Source organism: Mustela putorius, unplaced genomic scaffold (assembly GCF_011764305.1).
Source record: "Mustela putorius furo isolate JIRA1106 unplaced genomic scaffold, ASM1176430v1.1 tig00537350_pilon_pilon_pilon, whole genome shotgun sequence".
Lineage (NCBI taxonomy): Eukaryota > Metazoa > Chordata > Mammalia > Carnivora > Mustelidae > Mustela > Mustela putorius.
In genome coordinates this window covers 10,004,370-10,028,583 of record NW_025422471.1, presented here as the reverse complement: position 1 = coordinate 10,028,583, position 24,214 = coordinate 10,004,370, and the positions used below count along the sequence as shown (strand labels likewise).

Genomic DNA, 24,214 nt, shown 5'->3' with positions numbered 1-24,214 from the left:
GGGGCAGTAACCATCTTGGCTACAACCCCACTTCACAAGCATCTTGCTATCTATCACTCTGTTTAAATGTGCTTCCTATTTAGTATGTCATCACCTTCTTGCAGCCAGGTATCATGTGCTTTAAGCTGTTTTCCCAGTATTTCTCCCCGAGTGGGATGTTCAAATGAAAAAAAAAAAAAAGAATTAGTATCTTTAAAAGTTTTCTAAACCATTTATTGTTTGGAGGGCAAAATATTCAAACCCAAGAAATAATTTCTATAAAGTCAAACTTATGAGATCCAGGTGCCTTTACTGTGATCTAAATTTATTCACTGAAAAGGTGCTGAAAACCAATAACAAAAAATATCAGAAGAGAGAAAACTGACATAAGTATAGGGGTTAAAAGTCTCCAACTCTAAAAGTTAAGAACACAGCAGCTTAGAAGAATATCACTTTGTTTCTCTGGGCACAAAAGGTTTTACACCCATAGTGTGATCATTTCAGAGCCATGAGAACAGGAAAAAATGATAGCTCTTCCGACCTCATCCCCTTTATTGCCATAGAAACCTGGTAACCAGTACACCAAGGATAAGCCTTGAGTAACTAAATAACCTTAAATGCAGTATTCTACTATATCCCATTCTGACCTAAGCCACATAAATTGGACTTCAGCCTTGATTCATCATTTTATAATCCTTTTGATGTTTTTGCCTACTGCTATAACCTCTTTCTTTCTCAGGAAAGGATTCCATTTCTAAACTCCTAGCCAGTGCTTGAAGCCTTAAATCTTGTTTTGTTTATCCCTTTCCCAGTGTTGGATCCTGTTCTTTTTTTCCCTTTCCCTGTAATGCAGTGATGCACGGTATGGTGGGGAGAGAAGAGGTACTCGTAGAACCAGTGACTACATTTTATTTACTCATTTATCACCCAATGCCTTGATTTTCTGTTCCCTGAAACCAGATTATACCTCTTAATTTAAGCCTAAATTCACCATGCTCTACTGAGGCTTTCCTAGTAATGGTTCACCTGCTATTCCCTCCAAAGTCAATCTCTCCAGCTAAATTAGCTCTTCCTGAACCCATTCTAAACTCTAAGTAATGAGACCTCTGCCCACATCTGGCTTCTACCTTTGTTCTCTCAAGCTGTATCCCAACATGGACCTAGTATGCTTTGAGTCTGAGTCCACCTGGCTTCGCTTATTTAAGGAGGATTGAAGTCTAACTTCTAAAACAGAAGTTAAATGATTTTGCTTATAAAATTTTTGTCCTCTAAGAGCCCTTTTCAACTTGTGGTGTCAAATCAGAGGTGTCACGGTAGTTGGGAATCCTATTTGGGGAAATGCTTATATTGAGTGATTATCATAATGCTGTAAGTATAGTAAAAATAGCCTCTTTATTAACTGAAATGTGTTTTTTCTCCAATTCCCATAATAAAAAGGTCTAAAATAGTCAATCATGCTCTTATACTTACAGTAAAATGCAAAATCTCTCATTAAGGTATTTTATAAAACCAATGAAAAGGAAGTATTTCTTGTAGAAAGATTTGTATCTAACAAATTAATATTTCAATTTCTCTGGGTTCTCCTTAACATATTATTGTGCTAATTTACCACTGGTTTCCACGAAGTCTGTTGAGTCAACAGATAGAGTGCCCAATTTTGCAGCTGCACAGTCGTAGGGCAATAAGACCTGGATGCAGCCCATTTATGTGGATACTGAAAAAGCCTTTTCCAAAGGTAATTCTAATGGAGTAATATGGTCTTTTTTCTACAAGAAGATTCTTATTAAAGATTAGTGAAATTTTTCTCCATGTCAGACTTTTGAGCAACGTGATCTTGGTGTGAATGAGGGATATAAGCATTAAGAAGCACACAAGGTCCTTAGTGGAAATGATCTAACAAGAATGAAAACAATCACAAGTAACATCATACTTAATGGTGCTTGTGGTGAAACAATGAATGCTTTCCCCTTAAGACCAGGAACAAAAGGATGTTTACTGTAGCTACTGTAGCTATTCATCATTATACTGGACAGATCAGTTGGGGAAGGAGGGAAAGGAGAGAGAAGAAAAGCAAAGCATCTTGATCAGAAAAGAAGTAAAATTAGTTTTATTCAAGATCACATGATCTTGAACATAGAAAATTCTAAGAAATTAATACATGCACACAAATCAGAACATGAATGAGTGCAGCAAACTTATAGAATATATGTCCAACACATAAAAATTGTATTTTTACACTAACAGTGAACAATCTGAAAATGAAATTAAGAAATAATTTCACTTACTTTAGCATAAAAAGAGTAAAATACTGAGCAATAAATTTAACAAAAGAAGTGTAAGCCTTGTACATGGAAAACAATAAAACATTTCTGAAAAAAGATCTAAATAAATGGAAAGAAAGTCTATGTCCATGGAATGGAAGACATTATTAATATGGCCATACTCTCCAAATTGATCTTAAAATTCATATGGAAATGCAAGAGACCTAGAATAGCCAAAACTATCTTCAAAAAGAACAAAAAAGTTGGAGAGTGCACACTTCCCAAGTTTAATACTTACTACACAAAGCTACAATAATCAAGATGGTATGGTACTCGTTTAAGGAGAGACACATACGTCACTGAAATAAAACTGAGAATCCAGAAGCAACCCCTTATGTATTTATGGTCAAAGATGAGAAGAAAAGCCAAAGGGGGAAAGAATAGTCTTTTCAGCAAATAGTGCTGAGACAACTGAGTATCCCCACTTAAAGAATTATGTTGAGCCACACTTCACACAAGGTACAAAAACTAACTCAAGTAACAAAAATACAAACTAGACGAATTTAACTTCATCAAAATAAAAAAGTTCTGTACTTCAAAGGATATCATCAAGAAAGTGCAAAGCTACCCCACAGAATGGGAGAAAATATTTGCAAATCATGTACCTGATAAGGGATTTGTATCAGAATATACAGAGATTTCTTAGAACTCAACAATATAATGACAACACAAAAAAACAGACAAAAATTTTAGAAGATATTTTTCCAAAGAAAATACATAAATGGCCAATAAGCACATGAAAAGGTGTTCAAAATCATTTGTCACTGGAGAAATGCAAATAAAAACCATAATGAGATGCCAGTTCACCCCCACTGGAATAGCAGAAATAAAAAAGACAAACAACAACAACAACAGTGTCTCCAGTAGAGACACTGGAACTCTTCTACATTGCTGGTAGGATTGTAAATATGGGGAGTGATGGCTAATAGGTATTGAGTTTCTTTTGTGATGATGAAAATATTCTAAAATTAGATGGTGGTGATGGTTGTACAACTCTGTGAACTTACTAAAAACCACTGAATTGGACAGTTTAAAAGATGAATTCTATGGCATGTGAATTAGATCTCAAGAAAGCTTTAAAAAATCTTATTTATATCTCAATAAGAGAAAAAAATCTAAAAAATCTTATTTATATCTCAATTATATCTCAATAATTAACCTCAAAAAAATTTTTAAAGTAAATAAAGGAAATAAGCAAAGGTAAGCTAATTATTAAAGAAAGAGTATATTAGGGCACCTGGGTGGCTCAGTGGGTTAAGCTGCTGCCTTCGGCTCAGGTCATGATCTCAGGGTCCTGGGATCGAGTCCCGCATCGGGCTCCCTGCTCGGCGGGGAGCCTGCTTCCCTCTTTCTCTCTCTGCCTGCCTCTCTGTCTACTGTGATCTCTCTCTGTCACATAAATAAATAAAATCTTTTACAAAAAAAAAAAAAGAAAGAAAGTATATTAAACTCCTAAATGGGGATGAAATGTAAAGTTTCCTAGACTATTTGCATACATTGCTATATAAAATTATGAGGATATAGTTATAATTTACTTTAATAATTTTCTTCTTTGACTGAGAAGACTATACTTTGAAGAGGGATTCAGAGAGAAGCAATCTTCAGTCAGCAGAAGGGATGATGACACTGGTAGAAAGACAACTACGAGAGACTAACACCAGGAACAGAAAGGGTAGGTATTACTGTCTGATGTGAAAGAATTGATTAGGCAGAATTCCCAAATTAGTCAATATTCCACGGAAGGCACAAAGAATTATTAAGTTTAATTAGTAAAAAGGTTACTGTTAGTGCTCAAACTCTCTATACAGATCAATTGACCTTGCAGATATTTAAGCCTCCTCATGTTATTGGAGTATATATTGCTTCCAAACTTGGGGAGGGGTGGTAGAACAAGAGTCCAGATAACTTGGGCAAGATAAGATTCAGAGATAAAAAGACAAAAACAAAACTAATTAGTAAAACAAAACTTGTTTTCCTTTGTGAAACATAAAAATACTACAGAAAAATGGGGAGTTAAGTGAGAATACTTTGTGAAAAATCTAGTAAGGAGGGAAATTCTTTCACTTGGAAGGGGGAAATGGCAATGGCAAAAATGAAAATGAGCACCTCCTGTGGACATCTGGACTCATATTTAACTGATTAAATTCCTCAAAACCAGGAATTTTCTAATTTAATCTTCAAACTTTGTTGTGAGGTGGGTACTTTTAGATGAGGACACAAATCATCATAATTTTTAGGTATCAGAACTAGGATTCAAACCCAGGTCATCTTCTGAGTTTTGTGTTCTTCTACTACACTGGGCTTGGAGGGCAGGAATGGATGATAGTTGAGATGGGGCAACAGAAGTAAGGAAATCAGACTAGAATTCAAAGCTTCCACTGGGAAAAATATAGTTGGAAAGAAATGATCACATTATACAGAGGGTCTTACAGTTACAGAGAGGAGACAAAATTCAGCAGATAACTGGAGCCAATGTGATTCAGGAATAGCCTGGTAAAAGGGGTTTTTAAATAATATTATCTACGGTGTGCTATATAGTGTGAAATAAAGAGTAAAGAGAGTCAGTAGGAAACGGGTAGAAGAGTACAATGATATAGTTGTAAAATGATTAAATTAACAGTGGGCAGAGAGAAGAGAGGACATGATCAATATTTCAGAGGAAAATGACAAAGTGTTGGGTGGTTAGATATGGGACAAAAGGAATACAGTTAACATAAAAATGAAGAAATGGAGTCATTCCTTCAAACAGTGGTCCTCTTAATGCTTATTAAAAATCATTTGAGGGGTGCTTGGGTGGCTCAGTGGTTTAAGCCTCTGCCTTCGGCTCGGGTCGTGATCTCAGGGTCCTGGGATCAAGCCCCACATCGGGCTCTCTGCTCAGCGGGGAGCCTGCTTCCCCCTCTCTCTCTGCCTGCCTTCTGCCTACTTGTGATCTCTGTCTATCAAATAAATAAATAAATAAAAATCTTTAAAAAAAAATCATTTGAGTAAAAGTTAAAAAAAATCAAACTCCAATACACAGGTAACTCCTGTGAAGTTTACTAACAAATCTCATCTGTATGTATAACTCTCTCCTTTTCTTTTTTAAAACCCTGACTTGATATCTCATTTATTCATTTATTATTAACCACGCAGTATGTGCAAACACTTCCCCCAAATACCTATGTATCAGCATAATCATTGTTTATTATTATTTATCTGCTGTGCTTGGATTCCTTTTATATATTTCTTGATATTGTATGTATGGGGAAGAATATACCATACCCTTTTTCTTCTCATTCAGCTTTCTGGATTCAATGTCACTAAGCCATGTAGAATCTCCTCCTTAACAACTAGAATGCGTGCTTACTCTCACTGCTTCTATGTGGGTAAAGCCCTTCACTGGATCTCACTCGGATTCTTGCAACTAACTCCTAAAACTAGTATTACCAACAATCAATCAAAAGATAGTTATCTATACTACTTGCAAGGCATGAAATAAAAGTGAATACGGGTGATAAAAATAACCTCTGATTCTTCTCTTTAGGAGCATACAAAATAGTTACATAAATTAAACCATCTTCCTATAAAATAACTCAAAAATTAAGAGAGCATCCCACACAAGTTGTATCCATCCCATACATTAGCATGCTGTTTGTATCATGTAGGCAACCAAATCAGAAATTCATTCCATTTTAAATGGCAACTTATTTTTGTTCTACTACCAACATTTTAAAGTAGGTCTGTAAGAAGTCTTTTTGGCCTGAATTATTCTGGTACTACGATGGCTCAATTTTTCTTTGCCTTATCCCTTGCTTATTTTACCTCTCCGCAATTCTTGATTCCCAGTAGCTTTTCTCACTGATCACATTAGTAGCAATATCTAATTTACTTCGTTCTTTGTAGACAAAATGTAACTGACGCTTCTTTAAGGTTATAGTTAGCTGATGTCCCTGAAGGTAAACCCAAATACTTTTAGTCGCATTCTATTTTCTCTTCAGCGTAAATACAAATCATGCTTCAGGCGTTTTTTTTCTTTCTTTCTTTTTTTTTTTTTTAAAGACTGACCCAGAGTAGACTGAGCTTAAGTGTCCTCACACAGTTATGTCCAAAAACTAGTCCTCTATCAGCTGCTGAAGGTCAGCTTAGGTTGCCTGAAGGCTAGGGAGCCCAGCATGGAACAATGGCAGGGAAATAGCATTCCCTTCATTCCTTAATTCACATGCAAGTGAGGTGCCAATCAAGTGCTGACAAGCATGGAAAAACCAAAATCAAAAGTGGGTAGAGATACACTTTCAAAAGGAGCAGTTTTCACACATTTTAAGTGATGTTTTTAGTGGTGGTTGTGAACATATCACTAATAATATGGAAAAGGAAATAAAAGCCAGAAGAAAAATGATAATTTTATATCAGCTAAGATGATTCAATAAACTAATGAAATACATTTACTGAAATTGTTTAATGTGTTTTATAAAAAAAAGCATCAATACTCTCACTTTGGCTAAAGAAAGAAATTTGAATGCAAATTGATTTACTGAACACTGCAAACATGGAAGGTAAGGTGAGCTGAGATTGGAAATGGGCACTGACAAGTGAAAGCTAACTTCTTTCCAAATATAAGAAAATTTTAAGGTTGCTTAATTTTGTCAAAGTATCAGCTAGAAAGACAAGAGCAAGGCACTTTGAAATGACCAACAATGTAAGCAATGGAATCACTTCATTAAAGTGGCTAGTGAAAGACATGATGAAAACCTTAAAAATGTATTGTTTTTAATGACAGTTAATTTTAAAAAATGAGCTTAAATTTGACAACTGATATAATGCAAAACTAAGCTTCATTATTTGTAGACGATTTTCTGAATGAATTTGGTAAATGTGTTTTAGTTATGACTATTTATTCTTTCATATATGAGAATTTCTAAAAACAGAAATTTAAGACTTTGTAAATGAAGTTTTAATAACTAAGTTTTTATATTGAATCTATTTCAATATGCAGAAAGGATAACATTGGACAGATACATTACTTTTTAAAATTCATTATCAATTCATAAAAATAAATAGTTCTTTCCGTCTTCCCTATTGTCTTTAATGACTGAATGCTGAAACTGCTACTTAGAGCTGTCTTAACAGCTATTTTTACAAGGATCACAGAAAGTTTAGAGCATTAAAAATTTGGGTTGTTACCATATGGTGATTATAAATGCAGTGAAAAGGATATTATTAATATCACTTTTCTCATTATTTTAGTAAACTGTATACTGTTTTTATGAGCTTAGGTCCAAGATTTACTACCATAAAATGAGCATTGGTTTTGAAAATAAACCTCTTATTATAAATACATTTTTCAGGAGAAACTCAACAATTTAAAATAGGATATAATCATAAATGTTCTCAGTTTTCAAAAACAACAATTAGAAAAATATGAAAGTCCCACAAATATTTTGTGCTCTAAATGTAAAAGTAATTTATTTTTAGATATCTATTAGCAGCACATTTAATATTAAACAATTATACAGAATTTTAATTTAATTAAATGGCAATATACATTTTATAATATGAGAATATGAGAGTGGTAGAAAAACAAACTCCATGCATTCAAACATGATACTACAAACTAAGACTGCCCCAAAAAGAAGGGGGATGGAAAGAGATAGCGACAAAGAGAGATAGCGAGATTTCAAGAGGGAGTACGTAGAGAGCTTTTAAGCAGGAATAAAATTTTATGATAATTCAAAAACAGTCAAACTTGACTGAAAGGATTTAATGCCTGATGGTACAATGTACTATTGTGACAAAATTCTAAAAGATAATTTAAGATGTCCACAATTCACTTTCTTGTAAAGTTAACATTAAAATTTTGAATCCATGTAAAACAATTTTAAGCATTATACTCATGTTAAAAAATCCTGAGAGAATAAATATTTGCCAACATTTTAAACACTGTTACTTTTCCCCAAAGAATATCAGGGAGAATAGGAAAGAACAGTATTCAACTTTCAGGAGAAAGCAAAGGTTTAAAACCATTTCAATGATTTTGTTGTTTCTTTAACTGTGCTATCTTTTAAAAATCCTTTTGAAATTAAATAGAAACATAATGGCCTTAAACATATTATTAATCAAGCTTTGTCAAAAATTTATGTAAAACTCCTTAGTGGTTTTAGTTATTGTTATTTGCTTAGCGGAATCTGTATTAGGTCAGGAACCACTTTTTCTTCATTTGCCACCATGTGTACGCCCCTAATAACATACCCCCATTAAAGTTACTTCACAAAAAGTAGCAAGTATTATGAAGTTGAGATAATCGCCATTAATATTTTCAAACCTAAACAAGGTACATTACATTAAATAGACTTCTCAGTCCTGGTGTTGCCTGACAGATATGTGATGTGCCAGTGGTTATATTATATTCCTCCTCCCATGCATGCACCTCCTGCAGAGACAGCAGACTACAGAAGCTGACCCTTACTGAGACCATCTTGTCTCTCTGACAAAGCTCCTTTTTAACTTCTTACTTACTGGTTACTTCCTGTGATGGAGAAAAACTTTAGCTCAGCTTGTGATAATTTCACAGGCCCTGAGGACCCTGACCCTAATAGCCTCAAGGTCAGAAGTCAAGTCTTGTTCTGAAACATCTGTGTGCTTTATATTAAAGTGGAACAAAAGTAGAGAAATATCCACCAGTGTGTGACAAGAAGGACAGGCAAAATAGGACTGACATACTGGTCATCTGTTACTCTGTCATCTTAAGTTCATTTAAAAAACTATCCAATATTCACTTAAATTCCAAATCTGAGGCACAAAAGGCATTTATGAACTGTCTTAGAGTAAAAAAAAAAGGGGTGGGGGTGGGGGAATTTATGTTTTATAGTAATCTGGAATATGGGTAGTCCTGCAGGCTTTCAGACACATTTTAAGTTACTCTACAAAGCCAATGAAATTTCAAGTTTTAAGTAATTTATGGCTTACAAAGAAAATGTAAGGTACATATATATGTTATGTGTGTGTGTATAGATCTATATTTGTAGGGGTTAAAAGAACTGAAAGACAACATTCACAACTAGTCTGTTAAAGAGCTATCTTAAAATATCTATTATATATTAAAATAAATAAATGCAGCAGAATTAAAAGTACTTGAGACTAATTTCTAAAAAAGTGAAATCCATTTAATAGAAGATTTACTTATTTATCGATCTTAAGAGTACATAAGCATTTGTGAAGTTAGGTCAGCTAAGATATTCTCAGGTGTCATGACCAGTTTTATATCTAAATCATGTGGGTGAGCAAGAAGGTATGGGGAGGTTGAAAAGGCCATGAAAATATATTTAATTTCCACAGCAAAGAGAAATGCACACCAAAGTTTTCAAACAGAAGTTAGACAACAACGCTGGTCCTGTTTTTAATGTCCATGTTATTTGGATTTAAAATTGCCAAATGCACTTTTATCAAATTTGTCACTTTATTATAGCACTGTTACTTCCCTGTAACAGAAGGTTTATGGACATGGAGGCATAAATTTTTCATCAGTGCATTTTTTGTATTGATTATATCCCATTAGCCACTCATACTGGCAAAAGGTGTGGCACCTGTAACATTGCATATGATACAGACAAAATTGTTAAATCTTTATAATTTTTTCTATAATGTACACAACCTTCACTCCAAGAATCAGGTTACTTTGAAATGCAAAGATTTTTACGCCAAACAATGAACTCCACTTAGCAGATTAATGGAAACCTTCTAATGGTTTAAATACAAATTATATGAACTCTGATCAAGTATCAAGTACTGACTTGTGGAGATAAAAGTTAAACAAAAGAGTCTCCAATATTCAAAAGGTTTCTTGAAATTTTAAACAGTTTACAAATAACACATGCTTCAATAGTTGTACATATAACACAGGAAACATAAGTATCATCAAATCTATGAAAATGCTCTACACTATAGAAATTAAGAAGTAATATGTGAATAAGGAATAGGCAAAAAGCTTTCTGGTTAGCACTGAAAAGCTCTGTCACAATAAAAGAAATAAATACACTCTTCTAAATATTACTGTTTACTCACAATATTTTGTTTTTACCTTTCTTAAAGTAATTTAAGTAATGATATCAATTAAAAGTGAGTGGGGAGGACAAGCCTGTAAAGAGTTTGGGAATTAAAACAGAGTTACATGTGCACTCACCAGTTCAACGAAAGCAAGTCCTCCATAGCTGTGAGCAACAAAAAACACATTCTCAGCTGCAGACTGAGCTATGAAATGGTCCCACACATAGACTGCATGTTCTTCAGGAGAACCATTTTCCTAGAGAGAAAACAGCTATCATGTATTATGCACTGTGTCTAATTATTATCATAGTAATCAAAAATTAAATTATATGCTTGCTTACATAGCCTAAAAATAAGATGGTTATAGATCATTGAAAATAATATCAATATAAAAGAACTATACTGAAAATTCAAATAAGAGAATAAATTAAAATATTCAAGTATTAGTAAATAACTGCTAAGCTTAATTGCTACCATGATCTTCAGAAACAAAATATTCAAAATAAACATATTTTGAGGGGAAATTACATTCTGGTATATCTAAGATATTAAAATATATATGTATATACTTGGGAATTGCAAAGCAGTAAGTTATAGTGGTCTTATGATAGAAGGTTTAACACTAAAAAATTCAGCTACATTTCTACATGTGTATCTGAAAATACTTCTATTATAAGAAATATACATCTAAATTATTTGATTTATAAAATTTTAAGTATCTTTATAAGCTAAAAGTAAGCAGAAAATTACTAACAAATATTTTAAGTATCTCTGTAAGCTGAATATAAGCAGAAAATGACTAACAAATATTCTCTATTTAAATTATTTAAAAATAGACATTTTTGTAAAAGTATTTTCCATACACATTTTATTTGTAGAACTGGGAAATATCTAAACATATAAACCTGGGGGCTTCCATATTTCCCCTAGCTTGCTAAACCCTAATAAATGTATGCCTCTTGCTTTAATTCTAACAATTCTATAATAATTTCTTTTTTGTTATATTTATTTCATTAGTTGATACATGTTGTGGTTAAAGCTAAAACCTGGATAATGTGTGTGTGGGGGGGGAAGCCCCAAAGAACAAACTGATAAGATCATGAAAACATTTTGTATGAATATATCTTTGAAGCTTTAACACCAAAGACTAACTCCCTAAAAATGTTATGGTATTAGACAACGAAGACAAGTTATTCACATTTTCCATCTTCAAAATTGTATAATATCCTATTAAGGTCCAAAACATGACTTCCCTTGCCACCTAGAAGCTATTGTTCCCTCATGTCTAGTTCTATCCCAAATTTTTCTTCAATGCTCCAAACCCATATATCCAAGCGCTTGATAGTCATTTACTTGTTGATGTCCCACAGATATTTCAACCTCAACCAGTTCAACACTGCACTAGAAATTTCCTCTACAAACCTAAGTCACCACCTTTGCTCCCCACTTCCAGGCAATATCTGGGCATTTTTATTGTTCTCTTACTCCAATTCTACATATAATCAATCATTAAAATCTCACTGATTTTGTCCCCAGCTGTATCCTAAATCCGACCACTTCTCTCTGTTCTCATTCCCTCTGGCTTAGCTCAAACCATTATCATTTCACAAGTGAAGGACTACAATGGTTCCCAGCCCATTTTTACTGCCTTTAGGATTGCCTATGTAAATGTTCTAATTCTGTAGCAGGAATGAACTTCTAAAATGCAAATATGAACATGCTGCCAAGTTACTCACTTCTTATTAGATGCTTCAAAGCGGAATCATTGCCCTCAAGATCGAGTTCAAACTTAATATGACATTTAAGATCTTTCATAATCTGGCTTTTACTTTTGACTGCATCTCTTACCACTGCTCTGCAATATAAGGTGATCCAAAAGGCACCCTTTTCCCCCAGCAGGAGATCACAGAGAACACTCTCTGTGTTCTAACTGCAGGGAACAACTTCCAGTAACTTAATTGTGCAAAACTTTCTTTTCTCTGTGCTATTTCCTTTGTTTAGAAAGTGAGTCCTGTGCTCTGCCCTCACTTCACCCTGCATAATTTCTACTTCTTTTTCAAACTCAAACAAGACATCAACTTTTATCAAAAGTCTTTCCTATCACCCTCAAGACTGGGTAATGTCCTACAATGTCTTGTGCATGCTCCCATTATAATGAATAATTTGTATTGTAATTGCTTGTTAGATTATCAAAGTCTTGAGGCCAAGAGCTCTGCCTTGTTCACTAAATCATTAAATTAGTATAATAAATAAATGATGAAAATACAACATTTATCTTCAGGATGATTGCTTACAACCTTGTAGTCATATACTAAAATACAAATACTTTAAAGAAACCTATTAATAACATACATATGAAATTATCCACAGTTAAAGTATATAAAATAAATAAAAGAAGGATAATTGGAAAGAAATCCATGTAGGGTATTTTTGGCTTTAATAATTTAGCTTCCATTAGTTTTAAAAAGTAGGAAATGGTTATCATAAAAATCAGCACAGTGGTTAACTTTAAGGACGAGAGACAGAGTTGTGAACAGGAAAAAGACTTCTACTGGCTGGCAATGTTGCATTTCTTGACCGGAGTAGCAGTTACACAGATGTATTCCTTAAAGTTACAGTCAAACCGACTAATACAAACTTAGCACTTTTCTGTACATGTATGTAGAGAGACCACAGAATTTACTATACAAACTTTTAAGAGTGAAGAAAGATACTATTAGTTATTGTATGAGAAGAACAAGTCTAAACTGGGATTACCCAGAGAAAATGCACACATCTGGTCACCCTAATTGTATCTTACAAAGAAAGAAATGTAAAAACAAAACAGGAAGCAGATAACAAAAGTTCCACCTGCTGACAGTAGGCAGAACTAACTAGCTTGCTTACATAACTTAATGTATCTAAACATCTTTCTTTATATGGAGAGAATAAAAACATGAAGGAGATTACTCTGTTCCCATTAGGCTTTGTGCTAGTAATAAAGATGTAAGGATGATGAAAAGTAAGCCATGATTCTGGCCTTTAATGTGTTTGTAATTTTATAAGAATGTTAACACTTAAAGTTATAAGGCAGACTGTCTCGTCATCCAGTCCAATGGACCTATAATAAATCCATACTATCTGCCCTCAGTGAGGTCCTCCCTGCTTTCCTTTCAAGGAAGAAACAATTCTTCCTTGACACCATTGAGACCCAATCTGTCCCATCCTTTCTATTCCCAGATCACTTTGGGTCCTCCTACAAGATGTCTAACTACTCTCATTTCTAGTAGATTTTTCCCTTTACTGTGTTGCCAGATCTATCTTTTGGAAGCCTGGCCCCGATCAACCACACTCCAGCCCTAAAAGCCATTTACTGAACTGGTGCCCAATGTGTACAAAATAACTGGAACTCTTAGCCAACATCCCCTCTAAATCTACCTTTCAAGCCTTCCTTCTCACTATTTCCAGGAAGCTTATTCATACTCCAGGAAGATCTGGGTTACACATTAATATAGATGGTTACCAACTTACAATGGTTTGACTTAATGATTTTTTTTTGACTTTACAATGGTACGATAAAATATGTATTCAGTAAAAACTATACTCCAAATTTTGAACTTCTATCTTTTTCTCAGCTAGCAATCTGTAGTACAAGACTCTGTCATGATGCTGGGTAGCGGTAGTGAGCCACAGCTCTGTTGGCCACACAATCACTAGGGTAAATAACCAATACACTCAACAACCATTCTGTATCTACACAACCTTCCTGTTTTTCACTTTCAGTACAGTATTCGAAAAATTACACTTTACTATAAAATATAAAACATATACATACGTTTATAAAATTATAAAAAAGCTTTGTATTACATGATTTTGCCCAACTCTAAGTTAACATATCCTGACCATGTTTAAAGTGAACAAGGCTAAGCTATGATGTTCCGTAGGTTAGGTGCATTAAATGCATTTTTGATTTACGACATTTTCAACTTACAGTAGGGCTTACTGAGATATAAATCAACTGTATGTCACAGAAGAGCTTAGTCTGAAATCCCTAGACAAAGCTCTACCATGAAATTCAGTCTGGGATCTCATGGTGCAGCTCAGATTAGGCAAAACTTAAAAACAGAGAACACATCCAAGGTAGTAAGCAGTTCAGTAATTCATAAATGAAGTGATAAAGACTATAAATACTACTCAGGGTGACGGCAGAGTGAATGGAAAAGAAGGGACAGAATGAGTCATTATAAAGGAAGAATCAGCAAAACTTTGTGACTCATAGGATATGAGGGAAATTGCCAATGAGGCCAAAGGACCCATCTGTGAGTAACGGAGAGCTAAGAACCAACAGTTCTTTCCACCATTCACAAATAAGACTACTGTTTTCAGAGATTAGTATCATAGCTGAGTCTTTCCCTCAACATCTATGGAGTGAATACCTGTTAAGAGTGGCCTGTCAGCAGTGAGAAAAAGAAAGCTCAAGTATCCATGTGCCCCAAGTACTTAAAAATTTTCAGCCTGGTTTTAAGGTTATCATATTACTCTCTAGCTTTAGATTTTAAAACCAACTGTTCTAAGAACTGAGATGCAACAACAACAAAAAATGCCTACAATACCCAGTTAAGAGGGACCATCTATGGTCATGACTAAATAATTACACAAGACTATTCTGAACCACACCTGCCATTTATCAACCCCTAATATATATAGGGAAGCGCCATTCCTTTTTAGTCAGAGCTTTGTAGCAGCTCCTGTAGCAGACCAGACAGCCTTCCAAGAGTTACTGTCTTTGGACCATGGAATATTAATTTGGTAGGGAGTCAGACTCACCTTAGGCAGATGCAAGAGTTATCCTGCCTTAGAAGTCTTATATCACACAGAAACTAATAACCTCTTCCAAGCATAGGGTTCCAGGATCCCTCCCTGTAAGGGACATGCCCAATTACAAGAGTTATTAGCCTCAGGGAAGATCAAAGCTTTGGCATTTATAATCCATTATAATTTCCTCTAATTCAGAAGCACTTTATCAATCAGGGGTCATTTTCTACCATAGGCAATGTTCCCTACCAACTGTGCACTTACTGTAGATGCTACAGTATGCTTCCAAGAATCCCCTTAGTTATACAGTACTCATTTCTGGAGTTGTTGCAAGTGTTAGCAGCTGATAGCTTTAGATGAGGCATACTCTAGGAACTGTTCTCAGCCAAAGAAAGTTATCTAGCTTGAAGTTACAATCCCATCTCTGGGGCAACTTACACCCCATGATGGGTCAAAATGACATGGATCTTATGAAAGGCTCTAGCTCTTGCCTCAAAAGCCATCTCAGATCCAGAGATTCACATGGAGTTAGATGAGGCCTTTGTTGCTACTGTACTGCAATTCAACCTCTTCTGCCAAATTCTATTTTTTAAACTCCCCTACAGGTGCTGATTCCAAGAGAACTCCCCAACAAACTTCCTGCATGCACCTTCAGAATCTATTTCCTGGGAAAACCAATTTAAGATACCACCTTACCAGGCTTCCAGGGATACAGAGCTAGAAAGTTAACTAAAGATCAAATTCTCATGTAGAAGGGGAGAAGATTTTGCTAACTTTTGACCCACAATATCTTATAAGAAATATAGAGAAAAATATACATCTATTTATATATATTATTGGCCTGCTTATGTTTAAAACTACTGAAAAATATTGTTGGCTCAAGTTTACCTGTCACTTCTACTATTAGCCAGTTAGCTTAAACTGAATCCCGTACAATTTCCCTGGTTCTTCTCTATCCTGCTATTTCTTTAATCTGCCATGTCACTTCTTCCTTCCTTCTAGAATATAAGCAATTAGACGGTAGATTCTCATTTGGATAAAAAGTGTAATATTACACTGTATATTAACCAACTTGAATTTAAATAAAAACTTAAAGAAAGATATTATTTAAAAAAAACAGGTGATAAAGGAGATAAATCTTGGCTATAAAAGAGTTGCCTTTCAAATGTGACTACTTCCCAAAGCTTTCACAAAATTATAGCTTTCTACAATTCGCTTTTTAAGAGAGCCAGATCCCACCATTTTAAGATAAAAGAAATTCTGCCAAATATTTGCTGCCCCCTACAACAGTTAAGTACAATAGTGGTAGCACAGGAAGTAATAAATTTACAGTGGTTTTTACCATATAGTTCTTACATACTGTATTACTAAAATCCAACTTTTATGAATGAGACGACAGTGTTCTTAGGTAAATTTGTGTCATTTCCAACCTGCAGCCCATACTATGTCCACAGCCATTACACATTTACAAACCATAATCCAGAGACTGTGTATTACTAGCACTGTTTTTGGAAACCAAACACATTTCACTAAGAAAGACTACCTGATATGCTTCAATTACAGAAATGTAAGCATACTAAATCTTCTCCATAGGTTTTTCCATGAATTTCACACCAGAGGTCATTTTGTATTGATTAACTTCAAGTTGGATGAATTTAGAATATATAAACACACAAAGCACATGAAAAGAAAAGCAGCTAATCTGTTAATTAGAGTTTGCTGGTGGCAGAATGCATAGGATATTTACACTGTGGAACTGGGCTGTACTCAGAGTACAGGTTGGATTTCCTTATGTACTCTTGCCATCATTAATTGTTAAAAGCCAAACAGAAGTGATGCACTAACCAAAGCCTTATCACGTATGCCAGATTCTACTACCTAGGCATTGCAAGGTCTGCATTTATGATGGACTACCTGAGCTGATAACACATGGAATTATCTAAACAACATTTGCATATTTGTGTAATTATTTTCTAAGGTTAATTAGCTCCTGTAAAGCATTTCGCCCTTTGAGACTGCTTACAGTGACAGGTTCACATATTTTCTGAACCATTGCCAAATTTGACAGATTTTTTTTCTTCAGCTAACCTGTTGCTACAAAGTTATAAAATGAATGCTCCTAAAATATATACTTTAAACTCATAACAGATATTAGAAAAAGTAAAATGAAAGCTTAATGAATTTGAAAGTTTGTTCATTGATTTGTTTATTTTTTGAAGATTTTATTTATTTGACAGAGAAAGACACAGTGAGAGAGGGAACACAAGAAGGGGAATGGGAGAGGGTGAAGCAGGCTTCCCACTGAGCAAGGAGCCTGACATGGGTTAATCCTAGGACCCTGGGATCGTGACCTGAGCCAAAGGCAGATGCTTAACAAGTGAGCCACCCATGTGCCCCAAATTTGAAAGTTTTTTAAGTGTCCAATTTTAAAGTCAAAATGTCAAGATTTTTTTTTTTAATTTCATATAAACCCTTCTGTGATTATGTTGGTAAGCATATCTACTAAGAAAATTATGAATACTAAAATCTAGCATTCTGGGTGTTAAACTAGCACATAACCTATGTTACTACTTTTAGTTGAGTCATGGACGTCACACATACATACACTCCCACCACCACCCACAATCCTCAGCTCTTTCACTGATTTGCTACTTACACTGAAAACATCAACCAGAGGAAGAACACTTATAGAAAATCTAAACTTTTTTTTACAGCAAAATTTACAAATCAAAGGGTGTTCTTTTACAAAGCTAAGACTTTCATTAGGTAAAATGTAATCTCACCAAAATCTAAATGGAGGCAGAAAACTCACATCAAATGGATTTCTGAGGATGCAAAAATGTACATTACCATCTTTTACCCAACTAGCCCACAGGTACAAGATGAAAGAAAATTTGTATTTTTAAAAACTGGCCAATTTGGTACCTTCTAGAAGAAATGAAACACAAACACCATCTGAGACTAGAAAGATACACACAAGGAAATTATATGCTTTAGCTTGAGCTTTTAGATGATTCTGCTAACTCCTCTGTACATAAACAAACTATAAATTGTACATTAGTACAGAACATTTATAAGAATAGCTATGTATAAAATATATTTTATGTTACATGAGTTATATTTTAATTTCAATCCATTTAAGTAATTAGGACTAAAAATTTATCTTCATTTGGCATATTTTAAATGTGTGATCTTTAAAAAATAGTGTATGCATTTATGTTTAACAGTGATTAAAGGACTAGGGGTATACACGAATGCATAAAAACAAATGCTATAGCATACATATAAATAAAACATCTTCAAAATAGAACACCATTATTTTGTTTCTAAATACTAAATTGATCCATATGAAGCACCACTATTAGAGGCATTCTTAACCTTAAAAAGTGGCAATTTCATAAGATTCAAACTTAAACATAATGAAAACAGATAAAAGAATCTATAAGCTAGAGCATCTTACAGCTATCAACTTTTGCCTTGACACTTTTGGTGTCAAGATATTACTGACAGCTATCAATCTTAAAAGGCAGATTCAAGACTATGTTACTTGTCAATATGGCTACATTAATAAATTATAAATGGCTATGAACAGAATGAAGATAATTGACAAAAGATCAGTATTCAGAACTGTATAAAACATATTTGAATTTCACATATCTCAAGCTTAACATGTCCAAAATTAAAATCTAAATTGGTTTCTTGACTCCTCATCACCTGTTTTCTTCAGTCTTTCTCATCTTGCTAAGTGGTACCTCCACCCACCCAGTTGTTCAAGCCAAAACTCTGGAAGTCATTCTTGATGTTTTTCCCTTCTCCTATCTCTCATATTTATCCAATTCAATCTATCCTCCAAAATGTTTCTAGAATTTATAAACTTCTCCTAATTTCCATTCTTACTATCTCAGCACCAAGTTATCACCATATTTTGCACAGGACAAAACCACTTAAACTGGCTATATCCTCTCCCTCATTTAATGTTTATAATGATATTATGAATAGATACTCCAAATATCCAAGTTTCCAGAGAGTAATTAATTTGCCCAATGTCATACAACTTGACAGATTGCCAGTTAACCTGTCTGGTTCTAGCATCTGAACTCTTATGCTATATTATCTTACCACCTATCCTTTTAAATCGTACTGGGCTGACATTAACCTTACTTTGTTGTTTTTTAAAATCTGGTTCAATATGAAGCTTAAACAATAATTACCTAACAAGAAGTTAGTAAAAAATAGATAAGCAAACAATTACGGTCCATTATTTATGGAAATGGTGCCAAATGCTTTGTGGTACCTACTAATGCCATAATTGCTATAGCATACATATAAATAAAACATCTTCAAAATAGAACACCATTATTTTGTTTCTAAATACTAAATTGATCCATATGAAGCACCACTATTAGAGGCATTCTTAACCTTAAAAAGTGGCAATTTCATAAGATTCAAACTTAAACATAATGAAAACAGATAAAAGAATCTATAAGCTAGAGCATCTTACAGCTATCAACTTTTGCCTTGACACTTTTGGTGTCAAGATATTACTGACAGCTATCAATCTTAAAAGGCAGATTCAAGACTATGTTACTTGTCAATATGGCTACATTAATAAATTATAAATGGCTATGAACAGAATGAAGATAATTGACAAAAGATCAGTATTCAGAACTGTATAAAACATATTTGAATTTCACATATCTCAAGCTTAACATGTCCAAAATTAAAATCTAAATTGGTTTCTTGACTCCTCATCACCTGTTTTCTTCAGTCTTTCTCATCTTGCTAAGTGGTACCTCCACCCACCCAGTTGTTCAAGCCAAAACTCTGGAAGTCATTCTTGATGTTTTTCCCTTCTCCTATCTCTCATATTTATCCAATTCAATCTATCCTCCAAAATGTTTCTAGAATTTATAAACTTCTCCTAATTTCCATTCTTACTATCTCAGCACCAAGTTATCACCATATTTTGCACAGGACAAAACCACTTAAACTGGCTATATCCTCTCCCTCATTTAATGTTTATAATGATATTATGAATAGATACTCCAAATATCCAAGTTTCCAGAGAGTAATTAATTTGCCCAATGTCATACAACTTGACAGATTGCCAGTTAACCTGTCTGGTTCTAGCATCTGAACTCTTATGCTATATTATCTTACCACCTATCCTTTTAAATCGTACTGGGCTGACATTAACCTTACTTTGTTGTTTTTTAAAATCTGGTTCAATATGAAGCTTAAACAATAATTACCTAACAAGAAGTTAGTAAAAAATAGATAAGCAAACAATTACGGTCCATTATTTATGGAAATGGTGCCAAATGCTTTGTGACTGGGCCATAATTGCCATAAAATAGGGGTAACCTGAAATGGGAGGCAGCCAGAGCTGGTAGGATACTTAGATTCCAAAACTATGCTATTAATGATTCTACTCACTCTAACAAATTTAGGCTTTCTTCTTTTAGTGCAACCTATAGTACAATCATAGTAATGCTTGTATCTAAATTATATCTAGTAAAGCTGGCCAAAAAAAAAAAAAAAAAAAGGGTAAATCTTTTTTCCTAAACAGAGTTCATGAAACCTATTGTAAATAAAGTTTTATTATAACACAGCCATGTCCACTTGTTTATGTATGATCTATGGCTGCTTTTGCCTTACAACAGTGGAGTTCAGGAGTTGTGACAAAGTCCACATAGCCTGAAAGTTTAAATTAGTTAAACTCACAAGGTTTTAAAGAAAGTTTGTCAACCCTTGCTCTAAATACTTATGATCTCAGTTCCAGCTTAGAACAGCAAATTAAACATCAATAACTGTCAGCACTCTCTCTCTAAACCCACAAAAACTATAGTAAAAGTTTCTTTTTTTTTTCTTCTTACAAAGACATAATTCCACAAGGCCTAGGAGGAAAAGGCAGGGGAGAAAACACTATGGCATTTTGGAAGATAGAGAGCAGACCGAAGAATGGTAACCAATTCAGCAGATCTATGAAAGTCAAATCCCAAACTGGCCATGAGGGAAGCTGAGTATCAATTCCTTTTATGCTGCAAAATTCTCCAAAGCACAGGGATAGGATTCTAGGAATCTCAGGACTGAAGGAAAGTAGGATATATGTGTTCAAATGAGGTTTCCTGAAAGTAGTTGTTTTCCCATCTTCCGTTCCACACACTTTAGTAAATCTCTTTATACATCCTGAACAAGAGAGATTTTGAAATGGGTTTATCATTAACATATGCAAACTGAATGTAGAATGCGGTGATGTGCTTTCTTTCTCTTCCCCCAACCTTCATCCCTTTAGACCTCCAGACTGTATGCAGTCAGATTCCCAGTCTTTAGGCAGAAGACCAAGGGACTCTTTGAGAAATCAAACCAGGCTGACTACACTAAAAGTTTTAAAGACAAAAATGAAGAGAAAGGCAAATACATGATCTCACTTACATGTGAAATCTAAAATAAGTGATCTCACTTACATGTGAAATCTAAAATAACAACAAACCCTCCCAAAATTCAACTCATAGAAAAAGAGAATTAACTGATGGTTGCCAGGGGTTGGGGTTGGGGAGAAATGTGTGAAGGTGGTCAGAGGGTACAGACTTCCAGTTATAAAATGAGTAAGTTCTGGGCATGTAATAAACAGTATGATCACGACAGTTAACAATACTATATAGTATGTTTGAAATTGCTAAAAGGGTAGGTTTAAAAGTTTTCCCCATCAAAAACAAACAAACAAACAAACAAAAGGTGTAACTAAGTGAGCTGATGAATGTGCTAACTTTATTGTGGTTATCACTTTGCAATGTATACATACATAAAATCACTATGTTGCATACCTTTAACTTAGACAATTGTTATATTTTAATTACATCTCAATAAAGCTAGAAAACATTCTAGCACACCCAGAGAGAGAGAAAGAGAGAGAGAGAGAGAGACAAATTGGTGGGGGGGGGGCATGTTGGAAAAATTCTCAGCAACCAGACTATTCAGACTGCCTACAGTGAAGCTTGAATGTCATAAGCCCCATCCCTATGCTTACAGTTTTCAATTAGCTTTTTAATGCCCACTAATAAACAAGAACAGCCTGCCAAACAGCATTAGACATATGAAGAAAGTCTACAATACAAAATATTCAGACCAGAATAAATAGAAAAAACCAATTTGTAAGAAACTGAAACTTCGATGAAAGAAGAAAATTTCAGAAACACTACCATTATCTTTAGAGAGATCAGAGAAGACAGTACATGCATAAAACAAGTGTATTATTAAAGAGAAATATTCAAAGAATAAAGAGTTTTTACAAATTAGAAGCAAAACACAGGAAAAACCTGATAGAGGAATTAGGTGATTAATTAAAGAAATCTCCTAGAAGCAAAAGATATAAAAAAGAAAAGTAGTAAGTCCAATGATAAAGTGTAAGAGATTAATTGTCCAAAACAGTTCTAAAAAGAAAAAGATAAAACACAAGGGAAGAAATCAACAACAAAATATTTAAGAACATTTCCCAGAACACTAGCTGCTAGAATGAAAAGGCTGACAAAGTACTCAGTACTTTGGATGAATGGAGATCTATATAAAGGTATGTCACTGTGAAATTTAGAATCCAAGAATAAAGAGAAGATTCTGTAAGTGTTAAAAAAGAAAAATGAATGATTAGGATTCAGAACAATTCTAGAATTTTCAGTAACAAAAGAATCAAGAACATGATAAAAAAATAAGTCTTCAAAATTCAAAAGGAAAATAATATCCAACTTATAATTCTACAGCCAGCCAAAATATCATCAAATAGAAGAATAAGGTAAAAACATTTTCAGACACACAAAAATGAAAAAAATTGTATCTCATTAGTCTCTTCGGAAGAAACAACTGGAAGATATGCTCTTTCAAAGTAAGAAATAAACTAGAAAAAAAAATGAAGACATGAACTATAGGAAATAGAAGAAATAAGAAAGTGACAAAAGGAATCTTCAAAAAAATGCTGAAGGAAGATTCCAGGGTGATAGTGGGCAACCAGACTAGGTGATAGTAGTGCAACTTAAGAGACAGATATGCTGAGGACTGTCATAACCATGACACATCCTAAGATATGATGACTTAATGAGTCTGACTTAGATCTCTGTTTGTATACATAACACTGATGAGACTGTCTCACGTTCATGCTCTTTTGCTGTTTCAGCTGAGGACACCAAATATAGCGCACAAAAAGCATTCTATTTTCACTAAATTAGGAGCTAGCAGTAGACCATGGGGAGCTGAGAAATAGGAAATACTATAGTAGCAGCCTCCTTCTAGACATTTTTCTGCTACTTTTCTCTGCTAAATGCTCCAACAATGGAAAGCCAAGTTTTTCAAGACTACATTCTTCCTTGGCTTTCCTATAAAAGGGCTATGGTAAATGCTGAGGGAAGCTGAGGTCATAGCACAGGTCAAACTATATGTTCAGCTTATCTTGTACTAAGGGCTTTCATCTAGTATGAACAGTATTTCCTTTCCTTAAACACCTACACCTGTGCTTATTGCTCAATATTTCAAGTTGAGCAACACATTATTTATGAATACATATAGTAATGGCGGGAGTTTTATTGTGATGTACTGCCTAGTACCCCAAAACCTACCCCCACAAAGTCGAAGAATTCATTATCCCATCTGCTTTGAGTGTTGATGGCTGACAACTCTTGCAGCCAAACCACTCACTCTTGCCACTGGTTTCAGGGGAAGAGAACCAACATGCCATGGTTATGTCTCCTTCTAGGAGGGCAACTTCTTCCAATGGCTGATTAGTGCTGGTTCCCTTGTCCCAATTTGGGAGAACTATCTTTGATCCCTGTGAAGGCCAACTATGATTCCTTCAATTCCCTACAGGTGTTCACACAGAATAATCTCCAGTAAATCTCCTACTGGCTCATTAGATAATTATGCTCATCTCTCTATTAGTCTGCTTCTAAGGGAATATGATCTATGATAGTTGGCTCCACTGAACAATTTGAAAAAGGCTGACTCTAAGGTAGAAATTGTGGAGCTGAATTTGCTGCCCACTGGTTAGCTGTAACAAGACCCCAATGCCTGTAGTAAGTGGAACATTGATAACCCTGGCATACAGTAGCAGT

The 24,214-nt window shown here is 34.4% G+C and overlaps 1 protein-coding gene across 7 annotated transcripts in view; it reads right to left on the bottom strand.

Moving 5' to 3' along the window:
• Nucleotides 1–24,214, bottom strand: part of FAM172A (family with sequence similarity 172 member A) — a 426,343-nt gene that overhangs the window by 181,613 nt on the left and 220,516 nt on the right. For 6 of the 7 annotated variants that reach the window (XM_004769901.3, XM_045074534.1, XM_045074533.1 and 3 more), the window contains one exon: nt 10,459–10,578. The exons of the other annotated variant lie outside the window; for it this stretch is intronic. In XM_004769901.3, coding sequence (XP_004769958.1) covers nt 10,459–10,578 — 120 coding nt within the window. The remainder of the gene's footprint in view (nt 1–10,458; nt 10,579–24,214) is intronic. 7 annotated transcript variants of the gene reach the window in all.